Genomic DNA, 16608 nt, shown 5'->3' with positions numbered 1-16608 from the left:
GTCATGTCTTTGAAAACGAGAGTGTAAGCTACCCAGTGGTGCCCTCTCACTGAAGCTGCAAACCACTAAAGGTTTTGTCTTCGACTTCCAAAGTCAGCTAATGTCTTCAGGAACACAATTCAGAAAGTTTCACAATCTCTACAGTCAACTTGTCAACCGTTTGTGACCAAAAAAAACTAACAAAATTAATTTATCTTTAAGTGAAGGACAAATGCTTACTGAACCTCTAGACCAACCCCAGAGTCAATGACAGAGAGGTACCTTGTCCAGAAGCTGGACAACTATAAAAACACTTTCCTTGAGGTGAGGAGTCTGATGTCACTGCGCTGGTTGTAACCCTGTCCCTGTGAGGTCCTGAGCCTGATGTTCACAGTTGGCTATAATCTCTGTGCCAGTTACATGTATTTATCCGCCCTAAACATGCGCTTGAGCCGGAATGGTGGATCCACTGGCTGAAGAGTGCGTATCGATTTCCCCCCAGGTTTCTGAGAGCCTCCAGTTATGCATAGATGGTGGACATGCTGGAGTGCTGGAGATGAGCAGAACCTTCTAGCTCGGAGCTACATCAAAGGCCGTCCCCTGGGCAACGCATACTGCTGGGAAATAGATCCATCAGCAAGCTTCTGCCACTCTGATTTCATGGAAACTTAAAGGGAAAAGAAGAAATCCTTTCAGCACACTGCATTAGGCAGCTTCATAAAAATAAAACAAAGAGAAACACCGTAACTTCAGGTAAGTTAAAAATAGAGCAAGGCTTCTACAAACACAGGACAGCAGCCGGCAAAGGGAGGCTTCTGATCTAACACCGTTTCCTTGGTATTTTTGATAGGCTGAATGCCATGAGGTATATGTCAGGATAATCTTTTCATCATCAGATCAGCCTCTTCTCTCTCTCTGCCTCCTCCTTTGTCAGTCTCACTCTCTTTTTATCTATCTTGAAATGCCATCGCCGTTCGGCACTGATGGGAAATAAATCCTCGCTAATTAGAAAGAAAAAAATGTGTTGTATAACCTGAGAAAATGCCATGATTGACAATTCAGCGAGAAATAACCACAGATATAAGAGAGAGAGACATTTGCAGCGCCGCAACCTTCCGAAAGCAAGGCGCTTTCAAAATACATTATATACAAAACATCAAAAGAACATTATCCGTCTGTTTACGCCCGCGTGTTTTCAGAAGAAACGCTGTATAGCGCGTTGCTTTTCAATATTGATTAAATGGGCTTTCTCCCAGTATAATAAAGTGATCCTTCATCACTGGCTGCGATGCTGTGGAAGGGCTTTGATGACTCTGACTTTGATTAGTCAGAGCACTGATGAGGCAAGCTAACCTGCTGTGTCAAGTCTGGTAAAATCCAGAGAGAAAACAGAAGAGGACTGAGTAATGAAGCTGAATAATCACTACCTTTCCTTTCTCCAGCAGATGAACCTCTCTATACACCTTTCATGTCAAACTGCTGAAGCTCTACAGATGTAGTGTTCATTAACATATGGATGGGATTGATGCCTGGGTACTGATCTGCTGCTGGAAGAGGTGCTTGTGAGCCAGTAGGGGGCAGTCTTCCCTCGCAACCACATAAAATCCATAAAATCCACTGCGCAGTAGTATAAGGTATATTCCCCTGGTCATCATTGCAAATGAAAACAGAGTTCTTGGTTGGCCTACCTGTATAGCAAAATGTTATCAGTGTAAAATCTATCCTGATAGAGTACTTTCCAACTGTAATAGAATACATACATTCCCAACTGGACTATATTAGTCGATTTAGCCCAGTTGGAGTTAAAAGATTAGCATGAATTTGCATAGTCTGTTGTTTCTTATCTTGTGAATTAAAGCATCCAAAACAAACAAGGGTGCGACAGATTTGCAGGCTCTGAGTATTTAAGTCAACCCCATTTGAAGATGACTATCTCTTCATGCACTTGCTTCATGAGAAATGTATCAATATTTAATAATAACAACAGCCTGCTCGGCTAGCTCCACAGCGAGGTGCTGCTAAAGGTATAAAAGCTGTACTATGGGATAATGGGCCTTAACATTCACACATAGAGATGAGGATCATTTTTTATCTCACAAGGGAAGCAGGCAGCTTTGTGCTCTGAAGAAAAATATATGAATTATTATACAAGTAAAAGGAATAATTTTAAAAAAAATCACCTTTAATTAATCAAACATTGCAATTTGTGTAGTAATAGTCACAATTTCACAGAAAAAAAATAAAAGTGAAATATATCAATCATGAGCAGTTTTATGGTGAGACTATATTTGCCAAATCTAGCAGGAGAACAACAGCTGCCGCTCACCCCAGGTGTACCTGTCCCATAGTGCTAAAGCATAACTACATTTCCTGGTCGACCATTCCTAAACTTATTTTTTGGATGTAAATGGAGCATGCTCCTTCAGTGGATGATTTGGAACCTCTTATCACAAGGAGTGGCCCGAGTGGGCCTATCCCAGGGGCCTGTGCGGCAGCCGAAATATCATTCACTACCCCTGAATCTCCCTCTCACTGTCACTGAATCTCACTCTCACTGTCACTGAATATCACTCACTGCAAAGGAGGAGGACAATCCAGGAGACAATCTTCCCCTGGAGCAATGCAGGGTTAAGGGCCTTGCTCAGGGGCCCAACGGCTGTGCGGATCTTATGGTGGCTACACCGGGATTAGAACCACCAACCTTGCGTCTCCCTGTCATTTACCTTAACCACTACGCTACAGGCCGCCTCATACTCATAGATTTCCCAAGTTCCCATTTAAAACATAACGGCTCCAGTGCCAAAGTCTTATTCCCCTGTTGTGTACCTGTCTATAAGTGTACTCTTGAGATAAAACACTTTGTACAGTACACACTGTACTGCATTCTCTGAAGCATACTGCTATCATTAAAATGGCCAGAATCAAAGCATGCACCATTTCCTCTTATTTTAAAGCCCTTTCATGTTTTCTTCAAAGACAGGCTGTCATTATAATGAATTATGCTTCTCCAAGGTTGTAGGAGGTATTTACTTTATAAAAACCTCCCCGTCCCCCTGGTTCCGCTATAGTTAGAAGCTCTATCAATTGTTGTCACTGTGCTGAGCTCCTGGGACTGTCAGCGCATTGAGGAAAAAGGCACTGGGTTTAAATTTAGTCGAATGAGGAAGCACAAGACTCCTTTTCTGGGTCAGGTAAATGGCGAAAATACCAGCTGCTTCTACCAAACACGAAGAAAAGAAATCAACACTTTTACCCAACGACCATGATATTGAACTTCCTGGTTCCTTTCCCAGTCCTCCTTCATTGCTGAAAAAATATCAGCATCAAACATACTGCATCTCATCTTGATCCAACCAGACCTTTAATATAGCTGAAATTCGAAAAGACAAAGACAAAGTAAACAAAAACTCTGTGGTAGCTTAAATAATGGATGGAGTGCTCCAGATGTGCTGAGCAGACGCTTGGGTGTGTGAGAGGATAAAATCAGTAATGGTGGACGTCACATTTAATTAACTTTGCTGTGGCAAATTCAAACAGATAACACAAGTTTGCCAATGTAATTGAGAACATTTTCACTTTAAATCAATTTTGCAGCTCCATGCAAACTACCAACTAGTTCTGTACTTTCCCCAAATGTCTGTCAAAGAGAGTGCACTGAAGATTGTTGTCCTGGCAACCACACGTACGCGGTCTCAGTTGACTGTCTCCCTCCACAACCAAAATTGTGCATTTGATGAGTTCACATACCTAAATGCAAGCGTACCGTTTCAGAAAAAGTTTTAAAATGTAGTTGGTTAAAACAGGGAAACAGTAAGGAAAGAGATGAGCCCACATAATGTGCAGACATTCTACGACAGCGAGTGTCCTTTGAAACATTCTGTTCATTTTCTATAGAGAGCAGGAGATGCAGCTCTGCAGGGCATGATGGATTTGGCAGCTGGTAGATTCAGTTCAGACCAGCTCCATACTCAACATGGTTTGACTGGCTCTAGCTATGTTTTGAAACAACTGGTAGCTGGTTGACCAGTTCAGACCAGCTCTATACTCAACATGGTTTGACCAGCATACACTATGTGTTGAAACAGCTGGTAGTTGGTAGTTTCAAGATGGCAATAGTTAGATTTTACACCAGAGTCAACCCAACTCTAAGCAAATGAATTATTCCAGCGCAACATGCCTGGCTCACAAAGATCAAACTGTCCAACTAGGCGTTGTAGATCAAATATGAATCAAGATTCAGCAACTGCGTTGCCTATTTCTCGCCTCCAACGTTTTTATGAACATATTTCTGTTTTGTTCAGGCTCCCATGTTGTTTTGAAAACGGGAGCAGAAACAAAGGATTGCAGTGCGCAAGTGCTAGGCTAGGTCACCTGCCTGAGTACATAACTTTACTGAGAGTTACAGTCAGGCAGAAACAGAAGACATAGAATCAGAGGAAGAGAGAGATGTGAGATGGACACAGAGAAGCAGAGGAAAAGAACAGGAATAATTCACATCAGACACAGCACAAAAAGGTGTTATGAGAATGGCAGACAGACAGGTAAGAAATGGCAGCATGATGAAAATTAAACTGCACTAGGATTAGCGTGGATTAGCGATGCTAAATGCTCAAGCCACCATGTGTTATTTGCAGTGAGGTTCTACCTCAAATTAACATCACCACCAAAGTACCAAACAAAATTACAGATGAGCCAGCTGGGTTTTTCAAATGTAAACTGGAGGAACTACAGAAAAACCAAAAGCACACTCGCATTCAGACAATGGTTCTTGCAAAGAGGCCACGATTGGCGAAAAAACAGACTGGCTAAAAAAAGCCTTGCCACACAATGGGGGAAGCTGTATGCTTGCTGATTATAAAAGACATGATGGACTGCTTCACAGGGGAAAAGCCATCTTCCGCCATCTGCCATCTTCCAACACAGGCTGAAGACGGCCCTAATTATGCTATTTTGTAGCTACAAAGGCTTTATTTTTGTAGAAGGAAGATGGTGGCTGCGCTCGAAGCGCTTACTGCTTTAAAGTGACTGAGAGACAGGACAAAGGCAACGGTGGTGTGTGAACCTGGTCGCAGTTTGGGAAGGGAGTGGCCTAAAAACGGCCTACATATTTGTAAACCGCTACTGTGTCGGTATGGATCTGGATTGCGTAGTTTCTATCTTTAAGAAAGTGTCAGGTCTCAACGAAACCTTTATCAGACAATAAAATATACACACGCAGTATGGGGGGGCGGGGAAAATACATTTATCTTATTTAATTTATTTCCTTTATATGATAAGTGACAGGCCAGGGGAAATGAAAGTGTTTACTAAGCCTTTGTGCAAAGCATTTGCAGAGCATTATCGCTGACATTGCCATTAGTTCGGGAGCAGGACGCACTGACCAATCGCTCTTGGAATGGGTTTCTTCATTTGATTGACTTAAAGCCAAGTCTGAAGGATGACTTTAACACAAGTCTTAAAAGGATAGTTCACATCCTGGCAGTTTCTTTATATCAGTGTATTTTGAGTGTATAAGTGCCTGTTTGTGTGGGATAAATATGAATATTTTAGATATTTACATAGGTTTCTGATGACCTGGTTTTACAATAGGGGCATAACATTGCTGTTACCTGAAGTGCATTTTCCTGCCTTAAAACACAAACCCTAAAAGCCCTTATACCAGCCATTCAGGAGGCAGTATGTCAGAAAAAGTATATATCTAAAATATCATACAGTGAAATATCAATGTAAAATTGAAATGTGCTGATGTGCTATACTGCATTTTCCATTGTCTATGTGTATGTATAAACAGTTTTTCAGGTTGTGATTCTTCCTGCTGGCAGCAAACATGCAGCCATAATGTTCTGCTGCCACTCCTCAACCAATTAATATCTCACCGTCAGATCAGGGCTGCTCTTTGAGTTTTTTTTTAGACCGGCGAAAAATAAATCAGGTCGGCTAGACTTCAGAAATATAGCGAAAAGGTTTGAGACCTTTCCTGAAAACTGAATACACTGGAGATATAAAAGTTATTTTTCTTTTAGTTCACTTTTTTATATTGTATTAGGATGTTAAAATGAGTTTCGTTGCCATGGTAACAGGATTTTAGAAAGCTGAAGAGTACAGTAAATGAAGGCAGTCACAGTGGCTTCCAACTCCAAGATCCCCTACCCCCCTCCTGGGAGACCCCAGAGTAGGCTACGTCTCCTTCCAACTACAATTGCAATCCCAGAATTTTAACAAGCTTTTAATTTCTTAACTGATCAAGGTAAAGTCTGAGCTGAATCAACCATACCTAGGTCATTTAACACATGTGGTGAAGTTATTTTTTTTTAAGTTAAATGATTAACTCACTGCAGCTAAATATCAGTTGCTTGGTCTTTGAATTCTGTGCACACTTTTACCAATTAAAGGCAATCATATCGATTGTCTTTAATTTGATAAGATGAATATTTGTAACCTCTTTAGTACTGTATCTGTTTGCAATATAGTGCAATAAGCATGCTCCTAATCGGTGAAATTGTGGCCACATGACCACTGTATATTGGTATGATGAATGAGCAATGTACATGAACATGCTCAACCCTCAAATAATTGATTGTGTATTTTGGTTGGAGCAGCGCTGGCAAGCAGGAATCTCTGCCAGTGTAAGACTAGGTTGTCTACACTTAGCCTGGGGGGGATGCAATTACCATAAACCTACACTGTAAACCAGGGGACTTTCTCTGTAGGTACTCCAATGGAAAACCCAAGCCAAATGTGTTCAGTTACATACACAGTAAAACTCCAGGGATTCGATCTGTAGTGAGAGAGAAACGGCTGCAGTTTGGGCATGTCTCTTCAGCGATGACACACGTGCAGTTCTCCAGTTGCCCAGGCCGGAGGGCATATCCCGGCTTATGAGGGCACACCACTCATCACTGTCACCTCCTTCTCATCACCGAAGGCCAAAACGACAACGCCAACCCCGCTAGTGACTAATTACGTCTAAAATTCCAAGGAAAGCACAACAAGTGACTCATTTAGACCGAAATGACAACGCGAGCCCTGCTACTACCTAATTAAGTCTAAAATTACAATGCAAACCCTGCTAGTGACTAATTAAGCTTAAAGTGACAACATAAGCTCGGCTAGTGACTCATTTGGTCCAAAATGACAAGGCAAATTGTGCTAGTAACCAATTTGCACTAGAACTGCAACAAAAACCCTTCTAGGGAACAGCTTAGCTTGAAATGGCAGAAAACCCCACTAGTGGCTAATCCAGTCTCAAAGAAAACTCATCATGCAGTGAGATCTGAGAACTCTCTGAAGTGTGTGTTCAGGGTTCATCACAATAAGGATCCTGTTCTATTGGCAATGGGCTCTCAGACCTTCCTCCAGTCTCAGTGTTAAAGCAGCACTACGCACACACACAATGCAAACACACACTGTGCACACGCACACACACACACACACACACACATACTGTGCAAACGCACATGTACTGCACACACAGACACACACACTGTGCACACACACACACACACACACACTGCACACGCAGACACACACACACTGTGCACACACACACACACACACACACTGCACACGCAGACACACACACACTGTGCACACGCACACACATTCACACACACACAGTACACACACACACTGCATACGCAGACACACACACCAAGCACACGCACACACACACACACAGTACACACACACACTGCATACGCAGACACACACACCAAGCACACGCACACACTGCGCACGCAGACACACACACTGTGCACATGCACACACTGCACATTCAGACACACACATCATACACACGCACACACATACACACACACACACTGTGCACACGTACACACTGTGCGCACACACACACACTGCAGACGCACACACACACTCCTTCCCTCTGATCTTCAGACAGCTCACAGCACACAGCTCCAGGCAGAGTCAGCCACACTTATCACTCATAAGGCTGAGACTCAGCGGGCGTCTCCATGCCGACCCCCGCTTTCACATCTCGCTTTATCTGTTTTATCTCACCTGGCATGAGTGACACATGTGAAGTACACACACAAACATACAAACACACACACAAGCACATGGATACATACACACACAAACATACAAACACACACACACACAAGCACATGCATACATACACACACAAACATACAAACACACACACACGCAAGCACATGCATACACACACACGCACGCATGCAAGCAGGCACACACACATGCTCATACTATACGCACACACGCAAGGGCATATGCACCAGCACACACACACACACACACACACATACAAACACACACACACACACCCCCCCGCCACACACACACACACACACACATACACACACACACACACACACACCCCCGCCACATACACACACACACACACACACACGCACACACACACATCCCTATAGGTAGATTATAATGTAATGTGTGCTCTGTGGCAGCTCTTGGCTGAGTGAAGGAGATGCTCTGCTGTGTGGTTATTACTTGGCCATATGTGCCCGTTTCACTCTTCCTCCAGGGCAGCCGGCTGTTCCCATCACACGGCACACCGACCGAGAGATGTCCTCTCCCACACCCTCAGCCCAGGGCACAGGCCACCGCTAACGCTGCCGACATGGGTGTGAGGTCCCCTCAGCTCAGCTAGGTAACGTGTGCGTGTGAGGGAGAGACCTGCGCGTTCTCTCTCTCTCTCTCTCTCTCTCTCTCGCTCTCTCTCACACACACACACACACTGTTAGACTTTATTTTAACTCATATGTGTGTTATGGATATTGTTACATGTAAAATCATTGCTGAATCTTTCTTTAAGATATCCACTACAGTAAAACCCTGCGATAACACAAATTCAAATAGAACACAACGATCATAACTTGGCTCCCGTCCCTCCACCGTCCGCTGTTAAAATTCTTCAGCAGCAAAACATTCTTGACTTTGTAAGGACTCGACAGTGGGCGGCCAAAATCAGACTACTCAAGATAATTTCTGTAGAAAATGTGTGTGTTGTGAAGTTTATTATCTGAGTAAAAGTTTCTATATGCTCCAGCACTCTTTCAGCATGGTAAGTGGTGCTACAGTATTTCAGTATAGTATTAGTAAACCAAAGCAATGATATTTCTTGAAAACTTCATAGGCCGCATCGGCTATATTTGTCACATTAACTTTTATTTGTTGTTTTTGGACCATACTTCTCACGCTGTAGCAGGGTTATACTGAAGTTCGGCATCGCCAGTTTATGTTACTCCATAGTATCAATAACTGCACTGTAAATCCATAACTAATATTAGCCATTAAATGTGAACAAAGCTTACCAGACCTGCTTAATTCAACAAAAGGATACCCCAAACTTGTATACATGCTTATCACTGCAGTACAGCATTAGCCTGAAGCAGACTGCGTTTATAGTGTTCTAAACACGGTCTCTGGGTATTGTTCCAGAACTCTCCGCAGCTCTGGCATGTGCCCTTTGACTGATAGCCACTCAGGGAGGCCGGACAGCCGATACTTCATAACAATGGCTTCCTGAGCAGGCACTGCAGACGGCGGGTTCACGATGAAGACCGATGGGAACCGGAGAAAGGCCAACCGGCAGCTCAGGAGAGAGGTAATGAGCAAAATGAACGCTCATTCAAATGGTAATACTCCGATGAACTGCAACAAAATGGAGTATTTCTTTCCCAGAGAACCAGAGGTCCAGAATGCACCCATAGTACCAAACCCCAGAGATAGGGAGAGAGAGAGAGAGAGGGAGAGAGAGAGAGAGAGAGAGAGAGAGAGAGAGAGGGAGAGAGAGAGAGATAGGGAGGTGGGGGCAGAGAGAGATAGAAGGGGGGAGTCATGATAAAGGGCTTTATCTCCTGACATTTCCAAAGCAAACGGTGTGATAAGCTTTCAAATCTTCATTCCAACATCCCAGCCATTTCTTACCCACACCCCATTATGCACTGAATATATTAGCATATCTGGGATTCTCATTAGACTACATTACCTCGCCTCAGATCTCCAGCAGGTCTGTGGATCTGATAGCAGGCATTCACCAGCTGATTTATACTTTTACTCTCTCTGTGAAATAGCTATGCACCAGAGATAATGCGAAGTTACATTCAGTTGAATGGCATCCACTGGCATACATTTTCTTCATCAACCACTCGATTATGAAAAATGTAAAAATAGAAATTTACATTTCTCATACAGCTTCCTGAAGAATTAATCTCAGAACTGACCCAAGAAGCCTCACACTCCTGTACTGACACACACACACTCTCACACACACTCATTGTCTCACATTCCCACACACACACTCACATGCATACACTCACACATACACACAAACGCACACAGACTTATGCGCGCAGACACACTCATGCGCACACGTCTGAAATTAAATGTAAAACAGAATGCAGTTGTGATGTAGCGATGTCATCTCAAGATTGCCATGAAATCTTCACATATCCCAGGTGACGTGAGAAATCTTTAAAAAGAAAATACAGCTCTGGATAATTTAATTAACCACAACTGCAAGGGTAGTTAAGAATAATTGAAATTAAAATGTAATTACTTAAAGCCCACTTTGCAAAGCAAATTTCCACAGTGCTTTTTTTAATGAGTGCACAAGGTAATTACTGCCGTCAAATTACCCAGAGTCCCGAGTGGTGTGTGTGAATATGTCTTGGCCGCCAAGGCCGCTCTGACTGAAAAGGCTTCCTAGCGACAGACACACAGAGACACCCTGCAGCTGATGAGGAAGCAGTGGTGTATGGGAGCTCAGCCGGTTGCCGGGGGGAACAGTCCCTTACCTTCCCAAAGCTGCCTTTCCCGATGGCTCGAAGAATTTGAAAATGATCGAAATTCACTGCAAGGAGAAAGAGAAAAGTGAATTAGCAACTGACACCATCGACCACCAAGACATCCAAGTAGGACACAGGAGCAGCTGTTGGGCCGGGCCGGGCTGTGCGGTTATTAGGCGGTAAGCCTGCGGCGCTGGAGGTTATTGTTCTGGAGATTAGAGCAAGAGCGTGCGGTCTTGGCGGGAGAGCGGGGGAGGATAAGCTCTTCTCCTTCTCTGCCCCCTCCGTTCCCCAGGGCCCAGACCTCACAGTAGCTCACAGCACCTCCGCCGAGGGCCGACGGCGCTTCACACCCACCGGTGAGCGTCTGCCCACCCCGACCCCCCCCCCGGGGAGGAACGGTGGGAGAGTCCGTAACCGTGGCGATGCCAGACGCAAACAAACCCTGGCGTGGTGGGCCGTTTTTAATGGAGGTTAACAGGATGACTCACACTCTTCCCCACGCACACGCGCGCTCTGCCAAGGAGGGTGGGGTGTGGGGGAAACTCAGCTTAAGCGCAGTGCATTTCTTCAGATGCGGTGAACCAGGACAGAGACTGGCTCACACACACACAGGCCGGCTCCGGTCTATAGCCGCCATGATCACACCAGCCGTGCAGAAACGGCAGATCTGGGTGCTGAGGTTATAATCTGGATCCCAGGGGACCCGCGGTGTATGCCGCCTTCTCTTACAATCATATCTGCAGCCACAAATTGCATGCTGTGAATAATTTTTTCATGTAAACGGAAGGATGATTTACCCTCAAAAGGCCACGTGTCAGAAATAGCTTTCCAAATCGCAGAGAATAAATGTTACATATTCACATTCCCAGCTCCCCTGACTGATTCCCATTTAATCAGTCAGATCAAATAATGCTCGCACGTCGGATAAGACAAACGATTCCATTATAGAGGTCTCATTTTTTATTGACTGAATTATTGACTGACATTTGAGCTTAAGTATTGACTTCAGTGCGGAGACAGCGGGGAAATGAAACTCACGATGAAGAGATCAGTGACACAGCGCATAGGTGGATGGGCTTGTAACAATAAGCACAAATAAATGACGGCAGAACTTGTTTTCAACACCCTTAACTGATCAAAAGATTGACGGCAACAAACACCAGCATACTCAGTGGGCCCACAGCTGTATGAATGGATGACCTGTAGAAGTGGGATTCAGTGGCAGTGGGATTCAGTGGGAGTGGGATTCAGTGGGAGTGGGATTCAGTGGCAGTGGGATTCAGTGGGAGTGGGATTCAGTGGGAGTGGGTCCCCAGCTGTATGAATGGATGACCTGTAGAAGTGGGATTCAGTGGCAGTGGGATTCAGTGGCAGTGGGATTCAGTGGGAGTGGGATTCAGCGGCAGTGGGATTCAGTGGGAGTGGGATTCAGTAGGAGTGGGATTCAGTGGGAGTGGGATTCAGTGGGAGTGGGATTCAGTAGGAGTGGGATTCAGTGGGAGTGGGATTCAGTGGGAGTGGGATTCAGTGGGAGTGGGTCCCCAGCAGTAGAAGGTATTGGTCAGTTGTCCTGGTCTGCCCCGTGTTTCTATTACCACACTAGAGCAGAGTCTGTATTATGGAGTGGACGGTTGCCACAGGCAACGACGGAGGACTCACAGTCTTTTGTAGTCCTTATGTTGACTCGTTCACCTTAGGCCCAGACAAAGCACTCAATCTGAGCTGACAGAAAGGGCACAGAGACCCCCCCCCACCCCCTGCCTCCTCACTCTCCCCCTCCCCCTCCACTGGTCCTCAAAAGCTTACACTGCAGAAATGCACACACATTCTTACAGCTGGACATATTCGCTGCAGCTAATCTTAAAATGTCGCACACGCATCTCACGGTTATGTCAACAGCTCCGATATGAACCCACACCCGTCCGGTCACCAGACAAGCCGTAGGTCATGTCCGGTGCGTCTCCCACAGTCTCCGAGGCCACGGCTCGCTGAATTACAGTTACAGAGCGCAGTTAATAATCATCAGCGATTGGCACATAACCCACTTAGAGATGAATGGATGTGCCCCTGATCCTTCAGCCAAAAGCGTCTTCCACAGTGTCACAGATGAGTGGCCAGAACGAGCCCATTATCCATCAAGTGTCCCACTGCTCATTGTGGAAGACCCTTTTGTAGCAGTTTCATTCTTCAGCAGCTCCTTAACCCCTAACTGCGTGTTCAAACAAGAGACAGAGCCGCCCGTTAAAGGATTACACCCTTTATGACACCGAATTACAGCTGTTTATAATGCTTAATTACAGTGACCGGCTATAATTAATAACTGAATAAATCTACAATTCTGTACAGCAGATGGTTTAACTCTTTGACTCTTTAACATGACTGAGCTACCAGTTACAGAAACTGCAAGTACCACCTTTTCTATGTTTATTAGCTTATGTATGCAAGTTTCTCCAGAAGCAAAATTTAGTGGCCACATTATTGCTAACACAGATCATCAAAACAGCAAATCAAGCAGCTGCAACTCCACACACAGTATAAAACATGCAGACATGATAAAGAGGTTTAGTTATCTAAGCGAGGATGATTCTACTGTAATATAATGATTGGTGCCAGATGTGATGGTTCTAACATCTCAGAAACAGCTGGGCTCCTGGGATTTTCATACACTATAGTCTAGAGTTTACAGAGAATGATGTGATAACCAAAAAACATCCATTGAGCAGCAGTTCTGTGGGTGAAAATAGCTTGTTAATGGGAGAGGTCAGAGGGGAATGGGCAGACTTATTCAAGTGACCAGAAATGCTGAAATAACAGCTGTTTACAATAGTGGCAAGCAAAGATCATAGTTCTTCCCCATTCTGACATTTGGTCTGAAAAGCAGATCTGCAGGCAAAAACACCTTGTTAATGAGAGAGGTTAGAGGAGCCAGACTGGTCAAAGCTGACAGGAAGGTGACAGTAACGCAAATAGCCACATATTACAACAGTGGTATGCAGAAGAGATCTCTGAACACACAACGCGCCAAACCTCCAAGTGGATAGGCTACAGCAGCAGAAGAGTTCAAAAATATGTCTAATAAATACCTAATAAACTGCTCACTGAGTGTATGGCATAGCTCATAATAGCACTTATGTATAGTCATTGTAGCATTCGGGGTATTCTAGCTGCCAACCGTGGTATGCTAGTTGATGTACTCTTCAAGGGTTCAAGTTGTATCTCTGTAATCATGCTCGGACTGGGAACTGTACTTTCCTCTAGGGTCCTCATCGCACTTGTCCCTGGGTTTGATTTGCACTTCATCGTACATCACCCTGGATAAGAGAATCTGCTAAATGCTGGTAATGTAATGTAATGTCATGTATAGCAGAGAACTATTTTCCAAATGTGCACATATATACAGTACTGTGCAGAAGTCTTAGGCACCTTAGACATTATTTTATGTATGTTTATTTTTTTGTGTGTGTGTTAGTATAAAATAACACATTTGAGATTTCTCAATATTCATTTTCCAAAAGATTTAGACATTTTTGTATTTAATTTTAAAAGGTAACATATTACTGTAAGCAATTGACTACTTGCTTAGAACACGCTTAGAACCACCCTGCTGATTGTCTTATAGAACTGCAGGACAGTGGTCACAAAAAATATTGATTTGATTCAGTTTTTAACTATTCTGCCAAATTACTAAAATGTAATGTAAAACGTATAGTAAGTTTATTTAGGACCTTTCATTGAATTATTGTATTATTATTTTATCTGTACAGAATGTTATACAGGTGCCTCAGACTGTTCCTTTATTGAAATGCTTCCTTCAACAGTTAATTAAATGTTAATTGCAAAGGCAGGTTTAACTGTGACAAATAGCCGATTACACAGCGAGTGGTCAGTTATGATCAGCCATAACGTGGTGTTTAGGGGCTACTAAAGCCATCTGTGGGACAACATCTAATCACATCTCCTCAGAACTGTGCACAAATGTTTTAATGATTCATTCATGAAAACCTGCTCAAAAATTTTCAGAAATGTCCAACTCTCAGAAGACAGGGATTGTAAGAACGGCTGTCACTAAACAGACTGCTTATCCAAGATTGGCCGTTACTCTACTCAGCTCATTAAGCGGCGTCTCATCCAGGCAATGAGACGAAGAGAATCTGAAAGCGTGGCTCTGCCTTTGAGCCACAAGCTCACTGGACAGACGACGCATTTGAATATTGGCTCTCGCGATCTGCCCTTGAAATATTTACCGATAACACGGTGTCATTTCGAAACCCATCCCCGCTTTCTTGGACTTGGCTGGGCTTTAAAATATTCAAATTTGCTCTCAGTGAGCGACGCGCTTTCAGAAATGAGAAGTGGCACAATGGAGCGCATCTGAACCGCAGCGGGGCGGTTTTGGCGGGAGAACATTCGCATGAACGCAGCCGCCACAACACAGATGTCTGTCTCTCACAAAGGCACACAGCACGTCTCAGCTGCTGATGCAGGGACAGTTGGGCAACAATAAATACATTTTAAAAAGTAAACAAATTTCAAATGTGGAACATCTGAAGTGATGTACAAAGGCACTGATGGCATCACCATACAGCGTGATGACTGCTAATTTCAGACTGGATTTTCTTTTTCCTTGGTTCAATTTATCACGATTGAAAAGTTGAAACTTTGAAACCACAGCTTTTAGCGATAAACTCAGGTAATTGCTGTCTTGAGAAGAGAAAAGGCAAGAGGCAAAGGTAAACATGCATGACCCTGAAGCATATTCAGCATGTAGGTGAGAGAAGTAATACACAGGTTACTCCCACACTGACACAACATCATCTCAAAGATGCATTCAGCCATTTTGTGATTGAATGCATTTTACAGATCCGCACTGGGGCAGACGGTCAGGTCTGCAGAGACGTCAATCGTTTTGTGAATTAGAGCATTTCTGAGTCATGGAGAAGTTTCAGTGTCAGCGTGGGAGTGATTTACTTCGAATCCCTTAGCTTCATTAGAAAAATATTCTTTTAAAAGCGGTGAAGACTACCACCCCTTCTGGGTTTCACCCTGCTGAAAAAAACAGCTGCAGCTAGGTTTTGAAACAGCAGGTAGCTGGTTGACCAGTTCAGACCAGCTCCATACTCAACATGGTTTGAACAGTTCAAGATATGCTTTGAAACAACTGGTATCTGGTTGACTAGTTCAGACAGCTCTATGATAACATGGTTTGACCAGCTCAAGCTATGTTTTGAAACAGCTGGTATCTGGTTGACTAGTTCAGACCAGCTCCATACTCAACATGGTTTGACCAGCTCAAGCTAGTTTTTAAAACAGCTGGTAGCTGGTTGACCAGTTCAGACCAGCTCCATACTCAACATGGTTTGAACAGTTCAAGATATGCTTTGAAACAACTGGTATCTGATTGACTAGTTCAGACCAGCTCTATGATAACATGGTTTGACCAGCTCAAGCTATGTTTTGAAACAGCTGGTATCTGGTTGACTAGTTCAGACCAGCTCCATACTCAACATGGTTTGACCAGCTCAAGCTAGTTTTTAAAACAGCTGGTAGCTGGTTGACCAGTTCAGACCAGCTCCATACTCAACATGGTTTGACCAGCTCAAGCTAGTTTTTAAAACAGCTGGTAGCTGGTTGACCAGTTCAGACCAGCTCCTTACTCAACATGGTTTGAACAGCTCAAGATATGCTTTGAAACAACTGGTATCTGGTCATTTCAAGCTGGTACTAGCTGGATTTCTCCCCAGGGATGGTTGAGAGTCAGGCTTGAACCAGCCGGTTATTCACAAACGAAAGCGCATCCTGCTTGCTCTGTGCAAGGGCCTTTGCTCTGGGGGCTGTCAGG

General features: G+C 44.0%; 1 protein-coding gene across 1 annotated transcript in view; it reads right to left on the bottom strand.

Annotated features, from left to right (window-relative positions):
• Window positions 1–16608, bottom strand: part of LOC133118667 (serine/threonine-protein kinase 32C-like) — a 64282-nt gene that overhangs the window by 25235 nt on the left and 22439 nt on the right. The window contains exon 2 of the mRNA XM_061228819.1: window positions 10776–10831. Coding sequence (XP_061084803.1) covers window positions 10776–10831 — 56 coding nt within the window. The remainder of the gene's footprint in view (window positions 1–10775; window positions 10832–16608) is intronic.

This window comes from Conger conger, chromosome 18 (genome assembly GCF_963514075.1).
Source record: "Conger conger chromosome 18, fConCon1.1, whole genome shotgun sequence".
In the NCBI taxonomy this organism is placed as follows: Eukaryota; Metazoa; Chordata; class Actinopteri; order Anguilliformes; family Congridae; genus Conger; species Conger conger.
This window is presented reverse-complemented; position numbering and strand designations above follow the sequence as displayed.